Genomic DNA, 24,774 nt, shown 5'->3' with positions numbered 1-24,774 from the left:
AGAGGCATCAGTCTGAAAACAAGACTGAAGATCTTCAAAGCCATTGTGTTTCTTTATACATGTCAAACCTGTAGTGTGTACAGATGCCATGTCAAGAAGCTGAACCACTTTCACGTTGTCTGCCTGCAGAAAACAGATGAGGATGAGATGGCCGGACAGGGTCCCAGAAATGGGAGGTTCTCACATGGGCAAGCATTTCAAGCATCCACCATCAGTTTATGAAATGATATATGAGATAGGCAGGCCACGTCATCAGGATGTTGGAAGTGTGACTACCGACAAAGATCTTAGGTGGCAAACTGAAGGAGGGAAGCATTGTAAGGGTGGTCAGAAGAACACTTCAAAGATTCCCTCAAGTTGTTCTTGAAACACTTTGACACTGACCCCCCCCCCCGAGTTCTGGGAGGATCTTGCATCATACACAGGATAACTCCACCTGCCACAGTCTCATCCATAGTAGAGATACAGATTTTGAATTGAGGAGAATTGCAGAGGCATTGCAGAAGCACAAACAACATAGATCTCAGAACTGCAGTACATCCTGTATTAATCAAGCAGCTGCAAGTAGCATCTCCTGTCCATTGTGCCACAGACAATTAAGCGCATAAATCTAACAAACCATTAACCAGAATAAGATTCCCACTTTTTTATGCATCACAATTTCGAACAGTCTGCACTTTGCCTGCAGACTCTACTCAACAGCCATTGTTACAAAGGATTATAGAAAGGTAGATAGTGTTAATATTTGGTTTTACATTATGATTGATGATACATCGAACAGTGTTGAAACATATTTGTGCCAAAACAATCACTTACTGATAGCATAGCAAGCATTCACTTGCAGTAGTGCATTGCATAGTAAAACTGGTCCATACATTAGAGTTGTCACAAATGGCAGGTGTTCGCTCATAGCAGAGGTTATAAGACTAGATTTTATTGTAATTTGATATGAAAATCATTGAATGGTGATTTAACCATTGATTATTCAGATATTTTTAGTACAAAGTATGCACATACTAGTTTCAGTGTATAATTAACATATTTGTTAATGATATTTTTTTGTGTGCAGGAAAAACCGGATCTCAAGTAATCATACCATACCGGGGAGCAGAATATGAAATTAAAAAGCTCAAGTTGTGTGGAGATTTGGGGCAAATTCTTTTCTTTGTGAGTGTATTTCATGCATATATAGATTGAACTTCATCCTCAGTATGAGGAGAATAACAAAAGATCACTTAAGAGTACTGTATTACAGCATTATGTTTTTAGTAAATATAAAATGATCCCTGCAGTTGTAGATATTGCACTCAGTATGACAGTGTCATGCAGATTCAATCCAACTACACCCACAATTAAAGAACTTTGGTAACAATGAATTAAAATAGTTTCATAGAAAAATGAAAAGAAAATATTAATATTTTTTTTATATTAATGAACAATTAGAACATAATGTTTCCAAAAAACTTTGTTGAAACTTAGAATTCAATTTGCAGGGTCTCTTTTGGAATGCATGATTGTTAAAATCATTCAGATTTCTTAAAAATCATGCTGGAAAATGAAACTAGTGTCTGAAAGTCCACATTTTCTTTTTTCAAGCCTTGTCTCTATTTCTTCACTGAATCCCTTCTATGTTTAAAAAAATCACCCTTCTTCCATCTTCATTTCTAGAATTTAGATAATCATATGCCCGTACTACAGCCTAAGAGCAGCAGGTTCTCTTGTACTGATAGGATTTCAGTTCATGATATTATTTTAGTCTTCTCTTCTTTAGGGAAGTTTTGATATCAGTTCATGATATCATCCTAGTCTTGTCTTCTTTATGGTTGTCTTGGTTACAGTTCTTGATATTATCTCAAGTTTTGTCTTCCTTAGCAGTGCCTTGATTTCAGATCATATATCTTCTTTAGGGTTGTCTTGATTTCGTTTCATATTATCTCAGTTTTGTCTTTTTTAGGTAGTCTTGATTTCAGTTCATGATATTATCTCAGTCTTGTCTTCTTTAAAGTAGTCTTGAGAGTTTTAGAAAATGATGATAATTGTGACCTGAGGTCAAGTAGAAAACTATATAATCTTGTTTATCTAGAAATTATTCATTCATGCTCTAAGATCTTAGCAAAATCAGTGGCATTTTTTGTTGTGTCCAGTATTTTATTTGGGTTGGAATTTACTCAGAATGTTGTATTCTTGGAAATAGAGTCTTGGATTTATAGTAAAATAAAAAATAAGGATATATTGTAATATTGTGATTCAGCAAAAGACTGGGCACATCACTATGACACAGGCCATCAAAGGCACATCAGTACTTCCAGCATTGGATTTATTTTGGAAAACTGCTAAAGTTTATTTGGGACTTGTGTTAGTAATTCTTGGATTATTTGGGATTTAATTCACAATACTGTGTTATTTTTTGGACATTTTCACTTTTTTATTTTAGGGTAAAAGCTTGTTGAATTTTAAAAAACTTATTGGTTCTCACTTTTTTCTTTTTCTTTAAGACTGTTGAGTCATAACTATGAGAGACATCTGTGATCTTTAACATGTGCAAATTGTTATAAATATATAAATTCACTTTCAGATATTATTTTATGGGCCGTGTGTAAACTTTTCCCCTTGGTCTGGATTCTAACTTGGGGATAAATTTTGAACAATGAGCATTGAAAATGCACATCAGCCTATAAATTATTTTGCAATATTGGACTGGTCGGCCCACTACCTATATAAATTATTTTGCAATATTGGATTGGTTGGACCATTACCTATATAAAAACATACAATTTGTAAAAGGTTAAATCTTCCAACATTTCACCAGTTATCATCTTTCATGTTGTAAATCAGAGCTAAATTGCAAAAGGATATTCCTTCTAATCTTTCTCACGTTTTCATGTTAACCCCTGGCATCATTGTTACAGTATTGGAAAATGTAATAATCTATCTAATTAAATGAATACAAAAAAGTTTGCTGTGACTCCTAGTTTTATGCAAAGTAAGTTATTGAGCTTTTGATGCTCGTACTGAGTTAAAATTTCTACATTCTTCTTCAGCCCTATCACTTGGAGGATGAAGAATCCATCAGAAGAGTCATGCAGTACTCAAACGTTGTCATCAATCTTGTTGGTCGGGACTGGGAGACTAAGTACATGCAGCTTACTAATGATAGTTTCCCATAATTTTCTATAGGTTTACTTTTACCTACATTGAAATATAGTAACAGTCAGGGCATTATTGGTATTAAGAATGTTAAGATTCGTGAGAAGATTTTTGATGCAAGGTTTTTGAAAGTTTTACATTGTGTTTTCATTTATTTTCATGAGTCTAAAGTTTAGTGGTTGTGTAAAAATGACATTTTAGCAGGTACTTAAATTTGTGGATTTACCTGTCAAAGTTTGCATATTTCTGTGTTTTAATTTCATCTCTTAAATACCTTAAATAAAGAATACAAAAGAACCAAACTATGCCAATAACAAATGGCAGTTGTTTGAATGGTTAAAACAATACTACCAGTTGTATGAGCACAAATTACACCATGTTTTCATCTGAGTGTTCAACATGAAAGGGAGCCAGTGCAGCTCACATCATAATTAGTAATTCAGCAATTTCAGGATTATTTACCTGACAGATATTTTGTGTGTACCAGGAAACTAGATTGAAACAATGTTGATTCATTGGTTTTTTTCTTCTGAAAATCAGTTATGTGTGAGCTTGAGTACTCTGCCCAGTGTTTTATTAATAGTTGTGCTTCATGCAATAGTTGTAGTGTTTTACAATCTTGTTGGTCATTTGGATTAAACACGCTTGCATATAATGTAACATACTTTCAGGTGGATTTAAATTTGTCAACAATAGAGGAATCGATTTGAATAAATATTAAATATGAAATATAATTATCATATACATCATTTATTCTTGCTTTCCTTTTTTGTTAATGCTAGTGTTTGAATATCATATGCTTTTTTTTTGTTCTTTCTATCCTTACTCATATGGCAGTTTAAGGCAGTGAATGGAAATTACCCCAATTGTATACTGTATACATATGCTTTGAAATATAAAATGCTTTATAATTCTTGTTTTTTTAAATTATTAAAATAAAATAAATATGTAAAAGCCAATATTTGATTACCAGATAACAGTAATGAAATTGATTTATCAGATAGCTTTTGTTATTGCTAGGAATGTTTCTGTAAGGAAATAGGTGGGTATCTTCTGTATTGCATGTGGCTAATTTTTCAGTGTGACCTTGTTGTTTAGGGCAACAGTGAAATCCATGAAAATGAGTGATTCCACAGTATTACATGTGGTAGAGTTTGTCAGAGAATGAAACTAACTTTATAAGAGGTACCTCAGATGCTCTAATGTACCTATTTTGTTCATGCAAATCACCAAGGTTGTCATGTTCTTACTTTCATGCTGTAGCATTGTTGTCCAAATGGAAATGTCATCCAACAAATGAAAACACACTGAAGGTGAAGAGGATATTAAGCCTTTCAAAAAAGAGTCCTAACTGTGGTTACAGAAGTAGAGAAAATGAATGTGCAAATACTTTTCATTGCTTGGAATAAAGCAGGAAGGGTGATAATTTTCTGACATTAGTATTCCCCATGGAGGGTGAGACAATCATTTTGGTCAAAGTTTATTTTGTGAACTACATATGTTGCATAAAACAAAGCTTCTGAACTTTTGTAATTGATTTTTTCTAAGTTGATAGTAGCAGTACTTATAGGAAAATGTCTTTGGACTTAACATGGTCTTTTAGGACTGGCAGGTCTGTATTCATCCAGTGTGTCATTCTTGTTACTGTACTTAAACTCTTAACATTTCATTGTCTTCATAATTTAAATTTGTTGAAGCTGGTAAAACAGTTTTTTTTTATATAAAATTTTTCCGTAGGTTTCAATGTTCTTTAATCATAATGCCAGTTTTAATGTCTTTTTTATAATATTCTTTTTTTAAACATTGCAGAAATTTTGATTTCAAAAAAGTGCATGTAGATGGAGCACGAAGAATAGCAAGAATTGCTAAAGAAAGTGGTGTGGAAAAGTTCCTTCATTTTTCATCACTAAATGTTAGTCCAAACCCTAAAAAGCTTGTCCTGCGACCTTCAAGATTTCTTATTTCCAAGGTTTGAGATCATTCTTTTTGCTTCATTATTATTTAATGATTGAGGGAAGTAAAGAAATGCTTATATATATATATATATAGAGAGAGATTATTAAGTTTGGTTGATTTTATTTTAATTTTAAATATTAATATGTTTCGTCTAAGATTATATGTGATGGGTTTCATTGGCTCACTTTGTGGTTTTCAGTAATAAATTTTTTTTAGTTTAATACCTTGAACTTTTCGGCAAAGATATATCCCTAAAAGCAGCTGTCATCAGAAGGATAAATTTGTAGTTAAAGTTGATTTCATGAAAGTGCCTTGTGCTACTCTATAATATATTTAATTCTGAGAATATTAAAAGCTTCCATAGTGAGGATTTCTTTAAGTTCAAATAAACTTTCATGGGAATGGGGGTTTTGTTGAAAAAGAGAAAATTATATATTTTCAGTTGAATCTAGCTAGAAAAAAATTACATGTCCTTGGGATATGGTTTTACCATCCAAGATTTTCCAATATTTCCATGGTTTTTGACATACGCTTATTTCATAAGTTGTAGTTGTGTATATTTGCTTGATAAGATCCAAGCAATTAGCCCATGTGTTAACACAAGGTGCAAGTGCAGCAGTATATGTTTTAGGGCCTTGTCAATACTCTGCAGAAAGTTTAAATTGCAGGCTTGCTTTGATTGGCCACCAGATAAAGCACTATTTTAATGCATAGTGGTATGTATAGTTAATTTTTATTATGTAACTGACTTTTGTCATGTTTGTGATTGAAGTTTTGTCTGCCTGACTTTCATTGTGATTTTAAGTAGTAAACTAGATGAAGATTCTAGAGTTAATGGAATTTTCATTGCCAATTTTGGTTTTCCAGAACAATCTATTGTCGTAAGTCAAGTGGGTATTTGATTATAAACGGGACTTCATAAACAATTATTTATTCCTGTTTCATATCAGTCTGGGAAATTATGATCACAGTTTATAGTTGTGTTTAAATGAAGAAGAATTATTTATTTGAATTATTGATTTGAATTACAAAGTGCTCATTGACCTTTTTTGACTTAAACACTACTTTGGGATTATAAAGAACTCATTACAATTGTGGCACATCAAGACATTCAAGACTATTGGAATTCATTCTGTACATTCTATACTCTAGGACTTGTAATGGGACATTTAGGATTATTTGGGGTTTAACTCATAATACTGTAAGTATGTCTTAAAATTTTCACTCTGTAACTTAGAGAATTAAATTAGTTTTTGTTGATTTTATTAAACTTATTATTTTGCTTCTTTCTGTTACGTAGTTTAAGATCTAGAGTCATAACACGTGGCCTCTCAAATAACATTGGCATTGTTTTGGATCCCATTTCAGGGATAAATGTAGTTTTGATACTGAGCCCATCTCATTATGAGGCATCCTCACTTATAATGCACTATACTTTAATAGCTACCATGAACAGTGTTATAAAGGGGTATTACTGTATTTATACATAATTTGCAGTATGAAGGAGAGCTGGCAGTGCGAGAAGAGTTCCCAGAGGCCATCATCTTCCGTCCAGCTGATATATTTGGGTTTGAAGACAGGTTTGTCAACTACTTTATGAGTACTTGTAAGTATTTCCTCTTTAGCTGATATAATTAGTATAGCTTTTCAGTAAAATCAGGTGCAGCAAGGGCAACTTGGTTCACCCGCATCCTTCCATATGTCAGTATGTTGCAGGCTTGATTATTAGCATCATTATATATTCAGAAGAAAAAAAAACAACACTTGACATGGAGGAATGAAATTCAGTGAACATTTTGTGCATTTGTTGATGAGATAATTACTTTTTAATGCTGTTTAAATGATTTTCACGTTTTTCATCCGTCATTTGCACTTTATTTTGCACTAATAGGTTTTAGTGCACAACCTTGTTGGATAAATATGCAAAAACTGCTTGGCTTAGCCATGTAGAATTTTTAATCTATACAGTCATGTACATATTTGGATGATATTATTCATTTTTTGTGCCTTTAAATGGTTTTTGCAAGTATTGTGTTGTTTTTGTTGAGCACACATTAGTGGGCAATTGAGACAAGGCAGTTACTTTTTGGCTGGGCAACATCAACATTTTTTAAAAACTTTTGGTTCAAGTATTCATTTGCATAAATTTTTTAATTACCATTATAGAATAACATCATAATTGGCATGAATCTTTAGCCGAGACAGTTCATTCTGTGATGCTTGTTCACTCATTGGACCTTGGGATCATAGTCACAGAAATAGAAGATCTGTGTCAAGGGTATGGTTAAAAAAATTTTTTTATAGGATTAAAGAGCTCTAGGTAAGAATTTAATAAACACGATATTTTTTTAAAAACATTTTTGAAATTTGATGGGTTATTTTGTAGACATCTCAAAACAAAACTTATTATACCAGGCTGAGTCTTAATCATCAAGACATTTATCATACCTTTTTGAATAGATCAGCAGCTTAGTGACCAGGACTGTTTCAGGGTGCATTTGATTATATTGGCTGTGTTTGAGTTAGTGTTCTCACAGAGTTCATGTAAATTAATGTCAAACATGACCAGAAGGTTTGGAACTGGCACCAATAGCATAGTTTATATTAATTGAATGCAACCATCTGTACTTGGATATGATCATAGGTGTGAATTTCCTCAAACTCCTATTGCACTGTTAAAGCTAGACACATGACATTTGGGTGAGTGGTAACCCCATGTATATAGATTGTGCCAGCATTTTTGATCATGTGCCAAGGATGGGTCTAGAGGTAGAGGTGATTTTATATACAGTACAAATAACTGCTAGATTATATGGCCAACATGTCTGAGGATTGTAACACATGGGTGATGTCCCAGGGTCTTTTCAACCCCTATGGACTTTAACCCTAGGTTCATAACTTGTAAATTATTCATATCCTCACATGGAATGTAACTGACATTGGTCTCAGGGTCCATCACCCCCACCCACACCACAACACTATAAAGATCCCCACCCTATAACAGTGTAGATACCTAATATTTACAGTCATTACCGAAATTGACATACCCAATAGACTCAGACTTTGTGTGGAGGTTAAATCAGGAAAGTGCATTGATATATTTTACAAATTCAATCTTTTCCTTTTTGTGCTCATACTTTATTTGCTTCAATAGGTGCATACGTGTTTTACTAATATAAGACAAACTTTTTAATTACTTTTTTTACAGTCAGGAGAGTTAGAATCAATTTACTTCCTCTGTACAAAAAGGGAGAGGAAACCATCAAGCAACCAATCTACGTAAGTTCATTTTAAGTCTTAGACAAGAGACAGGTTGAGAGAGAGGACATTTTATCCTTCAGATATTTTCTCCGATCACATTAATGTTAGGATATCAGCCAGCCACCTTCTAAATTTAGCACTATTAAAAAGATGAAAATTTGCCTTTTCTGTCTATCTCAAAGGGTAATAACTATTGTCCATTACTTTCCTTTGCTTTGCTTCTGTTCTGTCAATTTCATATGGATACCTCTGTCCAGGCATGTCTTCGTTGACATATGGAATGACTACTGCACAGCCAGTAACTGTGCTGATCATACTCCTGGCAAACCACTAGCTATTATGGCATGACAATTTCTCCAACAGATCTGGCTTATCCATAGTTCACAGCTTATCTGCATGGGAGGGACTGTGACTTGTACAAAGATGATGGCATTGGGTCATTTATACTACTGTGTATGTTTTATCTATATATTTAAGCAGAACCTGAACATTATATACATATAGTGAGTGTGACAATCCCCCTACAAAACAGCCTTACTCAGATCCAACCATGGAGCAGACTGAGCTTTTATTTCATGGCTGCAGTGGAAGAAATATACAGGGTATTTTTGGTTTCAGAATGCCCTGGACCCACTACTGTAAAATTAAAGCATCAGTAGATTGCTATGACGAGGAAGAGACTCTGTCCTTTAGGCTGCTTGTCCAGTTGAATAAAATTTAAGGTATTAATTACCTTCAGTATGGAAATTTTTTTGACCTGGGGAATGCTAAGGCTTTCTTTTCAGAAACCCCCAAACCAGCAACAATTTCATGCTTGTATAAAACCCTCTTTGACACATTCTATAATGACCTCCCGGCTCAGGATAAAAGTTTAGCAGTGGTTCACATCTGTTTGCCACAGTTTTGTATAGTGGACAAGAATGTATTCCATGTCACTTTGAAACAGATTGGAAACATCACTGTGTCTTCAGTGATATATTTGGCTTCATTGGCAATTTGTCAACTTAAGGAAAATTGGACAATGACAATGCCTGGGAAGCAATAGCCCAAATTGCTCAGGTTATTAATTGGGCTAGTTACCATTCCATGGCCATTGCACTGATAGCCTCTGTGAATCTTGACCTCATATGATGTGAAACATGTTTGCAAACCACATAGCTTAGGCCACATCATACCCTGGTATAACAGATGACCCCATTTGGCTTGAATTTACTCTTATGGAGTGAAATGGAGGATAGTTGGAGGCAGGCAGCTCAGGAACTGCTCCTTCACTAGCTTCCCAAACTGCTCAGGCTTTTAGGACCAATTAGCCCCATCTGCAGCAGAAGGACAAGGAGTCTTTTAAGTCACACATTCAGTTTAGTTCCCAGCCTAATGTCTGGAGGCAATAACCTGACCAGTTTAGGAGACAACCTTACTGGGACAGCAAGAAATCAAGTTTCTTCACCTCCAAGCCTCCTAATGCTAGACATAGACCTGCTAGCTGCACTGCCTGCAGACACCCTGCCGGTGGGAGCTTCATTCAAAATTAGATTGCCCTATTTCCTCAAAAAGAGTGGGTGATCCAGGTGATCATGGGGGGGGGGGGGGGGCGCTTCAGATTTTTCTATCCCACCTCCTCTTTCCTTCTCTCCCCTTTTCACGGACTTACTATCAGAGTGGTAGAAGGATGATTTTCTACAGCAGGAGATATGGTCACTCATTGACATATGAATGGTGAAGATTGTGCAGAAACCACAATCTCTATGGCTTAATTCCAGGCTTTTCTTATCAAGAAGGTAAACGGCATGTTGGGGCCAATCGTCCAGTACATCATGCCACCGGATTTCAAGATGAAGACAGCAGGATCAATAATCTCTCTATCAGAAAGGATGAGTATGCCATTAATCTTGATTTTCATGTCCCGATACAGTGACCTCGTAGATATTTCTGTTTTGCTCACCATGACACTGTTTATCAGTTTCAAGACCTGCCTTTTGGCCTAAACATCAGCCTGTGTACTTTTACCAAAATCATGGATTGCATTGTCACCCTGTCAGTCAACTTCATTGACAGTGACAGCAACATACTTGGATGACATCCACTAGAAACATATGGTAAGTTTTATTTTCCTCAAGGACAGAAATGTTATCCTAACCCTTTTGAATCATCTAGGTTTTATTGTGAACTGGAAGAAGTCCCATCTTCATCCATCCCAGCATTTTGATATGGAGTTTCTCACTAACCTCAGTCTTGTGTGGCTACCTCAGGTTTGCATAGTACAGATTGTTGAATGCATAGAGTCCATTTTGAACAGGACTTGAACTTAAGTGACAGAGTCTTGTAACTCAGATTTTGAGTGCAGCATCAGACTTGATCCCACTCATCCGTATTTTTATGCGACCTATACATATGACCCTTCTGGCCCAAATGCTGCACCTTTTCAAGTTCCCTTTAATCAAAAAAGTCGTGATCACACATGAGGTATGATAATTCCTACATCTGTGGTACTTTAGTTGGCTTATGCCATGGATCCCTCTGGAGCAGCCCCATGTGGAAATGACATTAGTACCAATGCCAGTTTGTATGGTTGGGGTGCCCATATTTTTCCATACTAGGGTCACTAACACATGGAAATTAGGGGATCAGCCTCTCCACATAAACCTATTTGCAATCAAGGCTGTCATCAACACCTAAGTTTTGAAGGAATCACCTCACAGAAAAAACAGTCCTAATTATGTTGGACAACTCTGTAGTGGTGACCTACCTCCTCAAACAGGTCATGCACCAGATCACATGACCTGTGTGTTCCAATTTGTCTGTTTCTATGATGGTCCGACCAACTCCATATCAAGATACAACTCAGGCATATTCCTGACCAACACATTATCCTCAAGGGTCAGATCATTCATACAATGAGAAACAGTTGGTCTGATTTACCATCAGAGGATCCTGCACCATAATATCAGACACATTATGGCACTGTGGCAGATGCAGTATCAGTCCAAATAAAGATTTGTCAGACCTTTTAATCAATTTTGAAATCCCTCACCCTGTTTCCAAAATGGATTCTATCCTGGGTTTTGACGTGGCTCAATTCAGATAAATTCGAGCCATTAGCCCATGGTTAGCTGAAGCTACAGTCCTACAAAACATGTTTCCTGAAAGCATTAGCTTTTGCGTGCAGGGTGAGCCACTTACATGCCCTCTTGAACTATCTTCAGTTCAGATCAAATGGTTTGGTGGTCCACTTGATACAACCAGGCCCACTAGCCCCAAATAATAGGTTACCATCAAAGGCAACCAGAGATATGTGATGTGCTCTCTCTTGTCCATAGATACGTCAAGAGCAGCACTCAATAAAGACCTAGTTCATGCCTTCAAGCAGTATTTGAAGTGCACAGAGGCAGGTTATGGCACACACAAGAGACTTTTTCCTGGTGAAAGTCCTGTCTTCATGGCTGGAGTGGTTTATACGCTCTGTGTTCTCTTAGGTCTCAAAAGATCAGGGTTGTCTCATGAAGATTTCAGCTCTTGAAATCAGAGCAGTCTCTGCAAGCTTCGCATTAAATGCCATATTTCAATCTGAGACATAATAGAAACTGCTTGCTGGCATGTAGTGTCAACCTTAACCTGTTTTTATCACTGAGATGTAACTGTACAGAGACAAACATGGAATCTGGTGGGTCTAGTGGTGGCAGCCCAGATGACCACCAGGCCCAGTTAAAAGTCATCACAGCATATTGGGTTTGCCAGGAAAATTTGTTCGTAAGATTTCAGAAACATAACAGGTATTTGGTTCACAGATCACTTGACCCATGGCTGCATTGCTTGTCAGATGAGGAGAATGGGTTATCTTTCTCTTGAGAAATCCAGCCGTTATTCCCTGACAGGATACTCGAGGTATATGTCCAATGCTTAGCATCCCCCCTCCTAGAATTCTTGTTCTTAATGTGGACATTTTTAGAGGTATGCCAACATTCTCTCCATAGTGCATGTTGCCAATGCAAACAACTTCACCATGTGCTGGTCCCTCTATCAGAAGTACATAATAACTAGAGGAGAACCAATAATAAGTTATTTGCTATATTTAGCTATTCTGGCCTTTTCACCTTTCATAATTGAAAGGCCAGTGAAGATATGTAAATGGACATAACTCAGTCTGTCTGGTTAGTAAATGATTTTTCATAGATCTGTAATTTTATTTATGAGCAGGACAGTCTGGTATTATTGTATAAATATATAACAGCAGGCATTTTTTATGAAGAACAGAAAGTTACAAGTTTTGATAGGTATAATAAATATCCTATTAATCAAGGATTGCAGACATGTGACATATGTTATTACTTACAAAAGCCTTTACATTTACAGGTTGGTGATGTAGCAGAAGGTGTAATACAAGCATTACGGAATCCAAAAGCAGTTGGGAAAGTTGTTGATGCAGTTGGGTAGGTCTTTAAAATTCATATTTGGTGACTTTACCTGTCACATCATACCACCGAGTTAATACAGAAAAACTTCTCTAGAGTCATGCATTTACATTTTTTTTTTTTGCTTTTAGTTTTGCTGACAAATAAGCTCGTATCTAAATTTTATCAATAATGTTTAAACCATAATCTACTAGTAGTCTTTGCTCTTGGATAAATTCTACATTATTTCAGTATTCATATCACAACATGAAAGGCAAAGAATGCTCTGATTGTGACTTTGTCTCTTTCTGCCCCCATGTTGTTCCATGCGAATGAAAGTAGTTCATAATAAAGTTCTCGCTTTCAGAGATTCACATGCAAGGCTTCTTTTTAGGATGTTGAGTGGGTTCTAAATTAAAATGGTGCTGATGTGAACTCCAATGTTGGTACCAGTGTAACCATTTTGAAAGTCTTGTTACTGCTATTTTTCCCAAATGGAAAGTTGCATCTGTCTAAAAAAAGCCAATTATCTGACTGAACTTTTTCCATTTTTTTTAAAAAAATTTTTTACGTCTTGGTTCAGAACAGTCTGCATGCTGCCTGCAAACTCTACTCGGCAGTTGTGGTTACAAAAGTTAAATACTGGTCTGTAGTGTTTAGAGTTGGTTTTACTGTATGGTCATTCATAACACTGTTGAAACACATATTTTGCCAAAGACTCATGTTGGCTGGTCATGTTTAGCAGGTGGTTAAACTCACAAGTATCTTTATATGGTAAAATTGATACATGCTGTATGATTTTTAGTCACTTGTATATGATCGGTCATAAGAGAGATCTCTCAAACTCTTTTGCTGTATGAGTGAGACCTCGGCATAATAATAAGGTGTAACTGATGGTAGAGCTTTTATCACCCTAGATTGTACTTTTGAAAGTATTTTTGATTAGATTTGGTAATATGATCATAATTCTGTAATTTGCGAAATCTACACGTATTAATCAGGTATTTTTCCTTCTGATTGGCTGATGTTTTACCTCTTTAGAAACAAAGGTTTTCTTCCAGTCTCAATTAAAAGTTGTAAATAAGTTTATATAATTAAGATCTTCGATAAGTAAGATATATTCTTATTATTACTCCTTTACCTTAGGAAAGAATTTAAATCACACTGCTATAAAATGGGTAAAATTTATATTATTTAAAGTTTGAGAGATAGTTTTAAAAGGATGTGTTCTTACAATGCCATGTGAACTGATTTTTTTGTTGTTGTTTTGTCACACTGCATAGTTGATAATTCATTCCATCTTTGGATTGAGTGATCCAAAGTAGCTAAGTAGTGTTTCCCACAGGAGTGCAAGATTGAGAGTCAAAAATCTCCTTCTTGTCAGAAATGGGGATCAGCCTGAGTAAAAAACGAACCTTGATGTCAGAACTAGGGATCAAATTAAAAAAGTGGGGGTCTGTGATAAACGGATGAGGCTGAAGGAAAACACTGCCCAAATTGGTAGAGTGTCAGATTAGTAATCCAGCGGTGGCATGTGCAGTACTCATCCAGACCTGCATGGGTTGGCTGCCTCAAGAAAGGCACTTTGCCCCTAATTCCACAACATGATATAGCCAGTAATGAATTTTACCTGAATTTTATACTGTTAACAACATTTATTGTGCTTTTTTTCACTTTAATATCAGTAACACATTATCTGTTGATATTGCATAGATTACTCTTTTCTTGATGGAAAATACCCTCACTTGCATTGTGTGAATTCATCCTGTCATTGGCTGACATTCTGGAAAGATCTAATGCCTTACTTGTGACCCTGGCTTACTAGCCCTTTCTTACCTCTAGTTATTTGTCATGAATTGAGCATTTTCAATATATGCATTTTTTTTACCTTGCTAGATCAAGTGTTATTCCTGTTGAGATTGAATTCTCTCATTATTGGCATTTTTTAGTTAAGTTTTTTTTTATGACCCTGCAGTTAGGTTACACACAGATGCACAAACACATAACACAAACAAAATGTATTCCTTTTTCTTGTTCAGGTAGTTATCCCTATCCTTCATGATTTGGTTTGCACTCACATTTTGATTCATTTATAGTACTGAAGCATCAGAATTCATATTCCATGTAATCAGACTTTTGCTATTTTTATTCTCTGCAAGAAATGGGCACACCAGTCCATACAGTTATTTACGTTTAGTAATTGAACACCTTTCATTTTTAAAAGTCAGTTTAGGATAGTATTCTTTATTACTGTTGCCTCATTATCAGCATCTTATGAAGCTGATCTGTATTTTGCAAATTTTTATATCAAGTACCTAGAATAAGTTTTGCTGACATCATATCAATAAAGTATCTGTATTGTGGTTTTTTTAATCCTTATAATCCAGTACCCAGCATAAGCCATGCTGATATTGTAATGTTAACATCATATTGTATTGTTGCAATTTATTTAAAAGAGACAACACCTGGACAGGTAAGATCTTGCTTTTTCAGATTGACTTGACATAGTCCAATGCAAACACTCTTGCCTGATACTTCATAGAAGCTTTTATTGTTCTTGTTTTACAGGGTTTTTCTCTTGCAGCAATGCTTAAGCAGAGTATGGTACAGTGTGGAACACCTACCCCACTTGCCTAGCTCATGCAAATTATTAAAGGACAGATGGTTGTCTTTTCTACAACCTCTTAACCCAGTCAGAGAATATCGGGACCTCACTTTAAATAGATGAATTTCCAAAGGGAGGAAGAAAGAGTCTTTCTCTTGTTGTTAATTTTCTAGTTGTTTTTCATTTGTATCCCATGGATAGGATTGGAAAAGACTTTCTTCCTTTAGGAGGGTTGGGAGTTGCTCTCACCCACTTTCTGAATCCACTAGGGATAGTCTCTTTACTCTAAGTGAAGAATTACAGGTTAAGGTCCCTTTTTAACCCCATGTCTCCCCCCAAAGCAGAAAGACATTGGGTCACAAAGTCCTGTCTCCCAGGAGTGAGAGCAGGATGAGGATGTCCTGCCACTCCTTACAGAGTGTCACAAATTTGATGGAGAACATTCTGAGGGGTATCCCCTCCCTTCAATCTTCTGCCTCCTCACAACCAGTGATCAAGGGGGCAGAGAAAAGAGATCTGGTCCTGTGACAAGGCGGTTAAAAAGGTTTACCATCTTTTTCACTGCAATCTGTGTCTCAAGCATTCAGGTTGTGGGACACTGAAATTCTCTCCAGCTTGGAGAAATTCTCTGGGACTACCTTCCTCCCAGGTCTCTTATTGCTCCCTGACTTGGCTATGGTTAAGGAGCATTCCGTGAGGTTTTTTGTAAGGGCCAGGACTTTGCTAAACAGCATAAGTAATGATCTGTTCGTCCTTGCCAACTCTACATTGAGACCTTTGTTTTCTACAGTTATAGGGTTCACACCCCATCCTGGCACCTTAAACCCCTAATTTGAATGCTGGAGCACCACAAATGGGTTTTCCCAAGCAAACCTGGAGGCCTTAAAATTAAAGACTAGGTCTTTAGTTTCAATAGCTATGGTGCAGTAGAAAATGTTTAATCCAGGCTGTTCCTCATTGAGTGCAGTTGCTGATTTACTTCTCTTTTAGTCCAACACACTAAGATTTTCTAAATGTCTGCCATTTGTGTGGACTCTCACATAGCAGACTAACCCTACAGCATAATTATTATCACATGATATTTTTGGTTTGGTGATATGTCTTACTGCCTGAATAACGGTCTTGTGTAGCATGTTCCAAAGTCAACTGATAGGAGGATGAGAGGTAAAATTTTCAGGATTTATTTGCTTATACTTACTTTGCTTTCTTTATCCTGATGAAATCAAAATCATAGAGTAGCAAATGGACACATTTTCATGTTCCATTCAAATGGTTTGAGTGCAATAGAAGCTGGAAATGCAGAAATTGGATTATGTTGAAGAATATTTATTTAACAAAACGAATAAAAATATACTAATATAGAAGAAAGTGTTTAGATAGCTTCTTTTCTTTCAAGATATTTATCATCCTATAACAATTTCAACATTCCCAGTTTCCAATGCATTCCAACCAACTGAAATTTAGATCAATGGAACTTGAAAACACATCCATTTGCTTGTGTGAGAACTTAAATTTATTTGTAAAGACATCAGAGTAAGTAAAATCTGCCTAAATCATCATGACTCTAATTTGTGGAAAAGCTTCTATATGTGCTGCCAAGTGTGTTTGATACTCTTGAAAATTTGGTCTCTTGTTCTGATGTCAGTAAACATTAGAACATGCTACACAAGGCAGTTATTTAGGAAGAAAGATGTAGTACCAAAATATAAATAGCATGTGATAAATTTTACATTGTAGGACTAATAGCAGACCTGATTAGTTATTTCAAGCTACAAAGATGTGTCTTGCTCACTAATGCCAGGATGTAATCTCTCGTTTGTCTTATAATCTCTAACTAAAAACTTCTATAAACTTTTGAGTGAAACTTTTTTCAAGAACCTTACCTCAGGACTGTTTTCTTGCTGTCCTTAGCATCCACGAGAAAAAGAGTGAGTTTCATAGACTCAATAAAACCAGGCTGTCTGCAGTTCATTGGAATTACGAGTTGGTTTCTCTACTTTGCCCCCCCAAAATTATAGCAAAACACTACCGTCCATCAGTTACTCCACTCCCTGTTGAAATCCCCTATCTCAGTCTTTTCTTTGCTTTGGATGATCAAGATAGACTTCTATGTCCATTTGGGGCTAAACAATTTTATTAGGCAGCTTCTTAAGGGAGAACAGATAGTTGGAAGCATCTTTTCCACACCCTGAATTGTTCAATATGACATTTCAGCTTCCACCATTTCAAGGTGGATTACTATAACATTCATGAGAGCTTATCAGTTCCTTACTAAGAGGTACCTTTTATTCATGGAGATTAAAGCCCATCAGGTTCAAGCCATCGCTACCTCATAGTTCTTACTAACCCTTTTGTTTCTGAAGGATATGATGATAGCCACATTTTTACAATCTTACACAACCTTCTTTATCGACATTTACTCATTGACTTACCATAGGCAGGAATTTGCCAATCCACTTCAGACTTGCCAACCCTTATGATTTTATGGTAATTACCCTTAAAATATTGACTTACAAAATAATAGCAAAAATTACAGAAATATGATTATTAGTGTAAAATCGGATACTGGCTTGTCTTTGTTTGATTTGGATCCTGTTTTCATATTAGGATCAACAGATTTGGCTGGGGAGCCAGTCTAACTTTACAGAGGTATCTCAGATGCTTTAAACTGCACATATTTATTTTCATTTGAAACATCTGCATGATGAAACTGTTGCTTATAAGATTTTGTAAAAACACATCTAACAAACGATACATGTTCAAAACAAAAGGGACAATAAGCCTCTTAAAAAGGTTAAACAGCACAGGAGAATGAAATGGAATATTCAGAATTATATGGTAAAAAGCTGGAAAGGCAGCATTTACATTTATTAGACATGTTGATTTGAGTATGTCTCATGGCAAGAGAGATGATTACTATTGCCTTATGAAAAAAGGCCATGGTGTACATCATTTTGAGAAATAGCAAGAAGAAGCCGTTGAACTCCATAGGGTTTGGAACTGCCACTTGTGAAACTATACTGGAGCTAATTAAGTTCTAGTTGTACTTTTCAAACTTTTAATGTTTACCATCAATGTATCAGTCTCTGATCACTCTTCTGAACTTTAAATGTACGCTTTATATTCTGCTTGTTTTATACACTGCAATCTCACCACATTAAATGTACCAGTATCCTTATTTAGTGTTTATTTGTACAACATTCTTCTATTACATAACTAGCCACATGGAATTTCCATCTAGTTGTCAATGTCAAGGTAGTCTCACATTTTCTCATGCAGTGAATATTTACTATTTAAAGCAAATTTTGACTACTATTTACATCTTATCAGTTAAATATTAATCATAATCTTTGTACAAATCTGGGATTTGCCGATTTTCAAGACCTAACCTAGACTTAAGAAGATGGGAAACAATTGGCTTGTCATAGATTGTTTTGATGTATGTCACCAATTTTAACTTGGGTAGGTGTTAACTGTTAATAATGTAACTTTTGAGATTTCATAGACTGGTGTATTTGGAAGTAAAAAGCACTCTTCTCCAAGGATTAATCTGCTGGAGGATTTTGTTCAGAACATGATCAGTGAACCAAAAATTTAGAACCAACAAGCTGTGTTTATTTGTTGCTTACATGATAATTACAGAAGACCAATACATACTTATTGCTTGGCAAACAGTTAAATGGATAAAATAAGTTTTAAATCTTGAAAGTTGGCTTCTCAAATATTTCGATGCATGTCACTGATTTCAATGTGACTGTATTGTAAGTCTTAAATGGATGGATAAAATAATATTCAGCAATCCTTAAGTTATGAGTATAAATCAATTATTACAGTCTAGCTTTTAGTTTGTTATTAGGGCAGTTGATAAGTCAGCTATATTATCTTGGCAAAAAAATGAAACTTTATGAAGTTTCTAGCTCTAATAGACCTGCTTTGAAGAAGAACAATGAGTATGATGCTACGAAATGTGTAAGAAAGTTCCAGTCATCATGGATTAATGAGTATCCCTGGCTAGAATATTGTTATAGCTTGTTTAATCTTTTCCTTTAAGGACTTTTGCATAAACACATATATCTCTCTCATACTATAAAATCTAGCCATTTCCAATCCCATTTATACCTATCTATTTATGTGTGTTTTACACATCTTACTATATTTGCATTCTAACCCTTTTTCATTGACATATCTATCCATATGTATTATTTACATATATATGTTTTTGACAGCTTTAATTATTGGTATATGGTATTAGGCGCCAACAAAAATAAAGAGAAAAAAGCAGAAAAAATATCTTTTGATTTCCTTGAAATATCCCATATTTTATTTTATATTTTGTACTCATGTTGGTATATTTTTGTTTTGGCAAGCTTAGACTTCTCAAGAGCAAGTTCAATTTTCTAGTCACCCTGCCCTTGGCAAGTGGATGTTTATAAAATTTGCTAAGCCATGCCAAAGGGAAGGCATATTTTCTTTGATGCCAATAGAAGTATCACAGAAAGTGGCTAAAGGGATACCATCTGACAGTAAGCTACACTTCTACCTTATGGGTGAGTATTCCATCCTTTTTCCTTCACTAGTTTGTGAGAGCACAACCTCCTCCCAAACTGGCAAATTCAGCTATGCAATAGCAACAGGTATGTGTTACTGATGTACAAATGTATTTTGGGGGGGAGGGGGTTCATATTTATCTGTCACCATAATCAGAATATCTTCTACTGCTCCTCACTGATATCCCACTAGCTTTAAGGATATGTCCTCAAAAAGAATGAGAGCTAGTGTGCATTAGCCAGGGTCACAGGTTTGATGTTGCATCTTTCCAGAAAGTCACCCTTTGGGAGTTCAAATTATCATCATAAGAGTTGAGGGTATTTTCTATCCATAAAAGAGTAAGTTATGCAATAGTAATGGGTAAGTAACTATTACAATTTGTTTTACCCCACCCCCAAAAATACATGTTCAGATTGTTGATGTAAAGAGAGAAATTTGAATTGGATATATTTTATTGTACACAAATTACACTCTTCTAAGTTGTTGCACTGTTCTGCATTGTAAATTAGCACATCCACACTCTGCATTTAATAAAAACTTGCCAGAGGACTAAATTCTTCACACCAACTATTGTTTCAGAAACAGCTGGACAACTGCTAACTACACTGAACAGTTTTTTTTATTTAATTTTGTAAGAAGAAGTATACTAACAGTATGCTTTAATTTTATTTTCAGTCCCAGTCGTTATTACATGTCAGATCTTATGGACTACATGTATGCACTTACAAGACGACAGCAGTATAGGAGAGTTGGCCTATCACCAGCAATTATGTATGTGTGCCATTCATCATTTCTGTCATGGGAATCATTGCAATAAAATGTTTAAAAATTACATCCTATAAAAGCACTGTCCTTGATCCTTATAATCATCTTCTTGTGTCAAATATGTGAACAAAATCCATGAGAATTCAGATGATTACAAGTATTCCATAAGTAATTTCTGTAAGTATGTAACTAATAACTTATGGAGGATAAGTTATACTTTTCCCAATTAATAATGAACCTTATCTTCGCTAGCCAAGGTTCTGATAACCCTATCTACACCTTGGCGGATTGAATAGCTATATCAGTGCTTTGTCCTAGCGACATCTATTGGATTTCGTGTGTTGCCTCCCTTAGCATGTAATATCAACTAACCAGTACCATAGTGCATTGTACATCCGCCGAAAATGGTGGTGGCAATTGACCTATGTTTAACATCAAAAGTATGACTATGTACCAGAGTAATGCCATTACAGGTGTATTTGAGTGAAAGTATTTGTGCAAACACGGACCGGCACTGGAAAAGTGCTTTTTTTATCAGTCAATTCAAGTTGTTTGCTCTCCTTGTCTCGATCACATAGGAACAGTGTTCAAATTTGAACAACTTAATTTTGATTGGATGCGGTGGATTGCTACTGCAACCAATGAAATTCACAGACTCGAAGCTCAGAAATATCTGCTCAATATGCCAAGGTGTAGATAGGGTTATCGGAACCTTGGCTAGTGAAGATGTAATAAACCCATAGCAGTTTGATTCAAAAGATGGCAGACAACTATTTGCAGTAGAGGTAATTGTAACAGTAGCTGCTAAGTTATCCATGAGTAGGTTACAAAAGTCTCCAGCCATAATAAATAGTTTTGCAGGGATTTTCCCCAACATTAATCCACAAAGATCAACTGTTTTAAAATCAAAAGTGGATTGAGAAGGACAAGAAGTCATGCACAATAGCAGCAATAAATTAATCATTCTTTATCATGTACTGAATTTGTAGCCATTACTGGTGTAGTACTTGGAAGTGTAATTGCCTTTTATTCTATAATTTTAGCATGATTACTGTAGCTGAGTGACCAGAAGCTTTTTTAAGTTGCTTTCATGAAAGTAAACTACCACTAAGTTTTTATGGTATTACAATTATTTTAAAGCATTATTTCTGAAATTTATTTATCATATTTTGGAAATAATATTGAAATTTAATGCAGTGGTGCCAGTAATTCAGAATCAAAGGATGTACTTATTCAGCACAAGTTAAAATCTTCATTGTACATGCCGTGATGCCATTATGTAATTACTGTTGACTTTCATCAATGTTAATGCAACAAAGCATAAACTGACAATTGTAAACTAGAGCATAGAAGGGAGAAGTTACTGTTTGTATGAGTACAGCATCCTGCTAATGCTAAATTCTTGTCATAATCCTAAATCTAATAAGAGAATGTCATGGGATTTGTTGACAGTGTGTAATTATTTGTGTCCAAATCATACAAAATTTAACTTGACAACTGAACATGTGAGCCCAGAATTTTCAATGGATTGATTGATCTGTCTCTGTCTATCAATGTAATTTAATTTTGCAATTGTAGTCTATATATTTGTAGTAAATTTTCAGTGAACCTTTTTTCATTTGTATATGTGAGATTCTTCTTTCTCTTTCTTTGCAGTCTAAGGTCATACTTGATGGAATTCATTCCATATGATCCTAAATGCTGCATAGCAAAGCTGGAGAAGGTGAGATACTTGGCATTTTATTCTTGGCCTGTTTTTCACAACATCCAACTGACTTTAAGTTGAATTATGCTCTAGAAAATTGCCATGTAATGACAGGGTACTCTCCTTGTACAAGTCTTACCATATTTGTTTTGAATTAGGGATGGCTGTATTTGCTTAATGTTGATACACACTTAGCAACAATGAAATTTAAAACTACCTTATAGTATGCCATACTAATGGACAAGAGTCATTGATCTTTCAAGTCTAACCTAATCTTCTTTTAGTATGGAAGTTGATCTACCACATGAACATCACTCAAACTAGACTTGAATTTTAGGGAGAAGTGACTTCTCTTTTTGAACCGAACAGGGAGAAGTGGAAGCAAGCAAGAAACTACACAGATATATATATACATATATATATATATATATATATATATATATATATATATATATATATATATATATATATATATATATATATATATATATATATATATATATATATATATAATGTGTGTGTTCTCTTATTTGAATTAATACCCTCTATTTCCCAGTATTCATATTTGCATTTAACATTGGATTTAAGCAATACTAAAGTTCAAGTTGAACATTTTCTGAGTTATTTTGGTCATATCATGTGAAACAAGAATAATACAAACTACATTGTAATTAATTTTAACTGCGTAACCAGATAACATTATTGTAAAAATGCTTAATCAATTTCTTTTTAATTGTAAACTTTCTAAAAGGTCACAATAATGGTAGTTGAAAGGTTTTTAAATGCATTTGAAACAACTCCTGTAAATTTGCAAGAACTCCAATGCTAAATTTTGAATGATCAAGTAATTACCTTTGAATTTCCTAAAAGATTCTAGTTGGACAACCAGGTACTTTTGCTGGGCAAAAGATTTTCTATATGGTTGCACACAGATCAGATATGCTTTGTGAAAATTTGTCAACCCTTGCACATATATATGGTAACATGTTCATAATATTCTTTGCATGCAAGAGGCAGTGTTTCATGGAACTTTTGTATTCTTTTTTAGGAGTTCCTCACCGACACCGTGGAAGGGGACTTAATTCTGGAGGACCTAGGAGTGCAGCAAGTGAACACCTTGGATAGAATTGCATACTTTTGTAAATCATACCTCACAACTGCCCATTATGAAGAAAGCCTGGGTGAATTCGCTCCTGTGCCCAAACCAGCTATGGCAGATGCTTGATAAAAACTCTAGATTTGTAGTAAACTTTACCAAATTGAACTAAGATAATTCAAGAGTCAGTTGTGTCCAGTTTTACCCTAATTATGTGCCAATAGTAAGCACCATCTGAAGTGTAACAGACATGTGGTTGGATACAACTTTGAAATTTACTGCAGTGAGATATGCTTTTTGTTTTCCTTTCTTTTACTTATATGAAGGTAATCTTGGGTGATGAGTATAGAAAAATTCCAAGGCCTTTGCAGTCCATGGGAAAGATATATTTAAGCAAAACAAAAAAGTGGACAAAAATTGGATAACAGTGTGTTCTGAATAAAGAGTTAACTTTAAATCTTTTCTTGTTTAATGATCTTGCACAGAACTGTTACTTCATAGAGATTAATTAATTCAGATGCACAGATATGTGAAATTTACAGCAGTGTAATAAATGAGTTTGTCTCCATTAACAAAATCAGCTAGCAGGGTGGATGAATGGTCTAAAGAGGTTACACTTTTACTGATAACTGCCATCTACCTCTGTCCACATGGGTTTATTTCTCAGCTCACCCAATGTGGGTATGTGAGAAAACTTGCCAGTAGCTTCCTGTAGGTCAGTGGCTTTTAATGGAATTTTCTGGGTTCTTCTCCGAACAGTTATACTGGCTGACATGTATAGCCTATCGTTTGCTGGAAAATGATGTTAAACCCAAAATAACAACAAGAAAATCAGCAAGAGCCCTAGAAACCACTATTAATTCATTTGTTTTGCTTTGGTTTTGGCAGTGAAATTTTAACAGTGAAATTTTAATTTTCTGTGATTTAGTAATGAACATGATGAAATTTATTACTATCTATTGTTTCAGCCAATATCCCTGGAAGCTTGTACCCCCTCTACCAATTTTAAAGAAGAATCAAGGATATATAAATGCACAAAACTTGCTCATTTCATTCATTGATTTATAACTTGATCACCAACAAGTAGTTTCTAACATTGTCACTTTCTTCATGTTTTGTTTTGGGCCCAGAAGGTCCTAGGTAAAAGTCACTGCATGAAAAGAAAAATAGTTTAGGTTCTAGCAGTTCACATTAACTGTAGAGGACTGTATACGAAGTTTCAGCACTTTAATAAATGATTTTGTCTTAATTAAGCCCTGCTCTATGACATTGGCAGAAGCCCTGATATTGACAGTGTCTGTCC

The 24,774-nt window shown here is 35.2% G+C and overlaps 1 protein-coding gene across 1 annotated transcript in view; it reads left to right on the top strand.

The window, feature by feature from the left end:
• LOC149785702 (NADH dehydrogenase [ubiquinone] 1 alpha subcomplex subunit 9, mitochondrial-like) overlaps positions 1–23,928 on the top strand; it is a 39,932-nt gene extending 16,004 nt beyond the window's left edge. The window contains exons 3-11 of the mRNA XM_089979568.1: positions 1,070–1,167; positions 3,042–3,133; positions 4,957–5,116; positions 6,601–6,709; positions 8,312–8,382; positions 12,715–12,791; positions 20,581–20,676; positions 22,327–22,393; positions 23,424–23,928. Coding sequence (XP_089835694.1) covers positions 1,070–1,167; positions 3,042–3,133; positions 4,957–5,116; positions 6,601–6,709; positions 8,312–8,382; positions 12,715–12,791; positions 20,581–20,676; positions 22,327–22,393; positions 23,424–23,600 — 947 coding nt within the window. The 3' untranslated portion in view covers positions 23,601–23,928. The remainder of the gene's footprint in view (positions 1–1,069; positions 1,168–3,041; positions 3,134–4,956; positions 5,117–6,600; positions 6,710–8,311; positions 8,383–12,714; positions 12,792–20,580; positions 20,677–22,326; positions 22,394–23,423) is intronic.
• Positions 23,929–24,774: the final 846 nt, after the last annotated feature.

This window comes from Sinohyriopsis cumingii, chromosome 13 (genome assembly GCF_028554795.1).
Source record: "Sinohyriopsis cumingii isolate HCF-2022 chromosome 13, ASM2855479v2, whole genome shotgun sequence".
Lineage (NCBI taxonomy): Eukaryota > Metazoa > Mollusca > Bivalvia > Unionida > Unionidae > Sinohyriopsis > Sinohyriopsis cumingii.
Note: the sequence above shows the minus strand (reverse complement) of the source record. Positions and strands in the feature narration are given on the sequence as shown.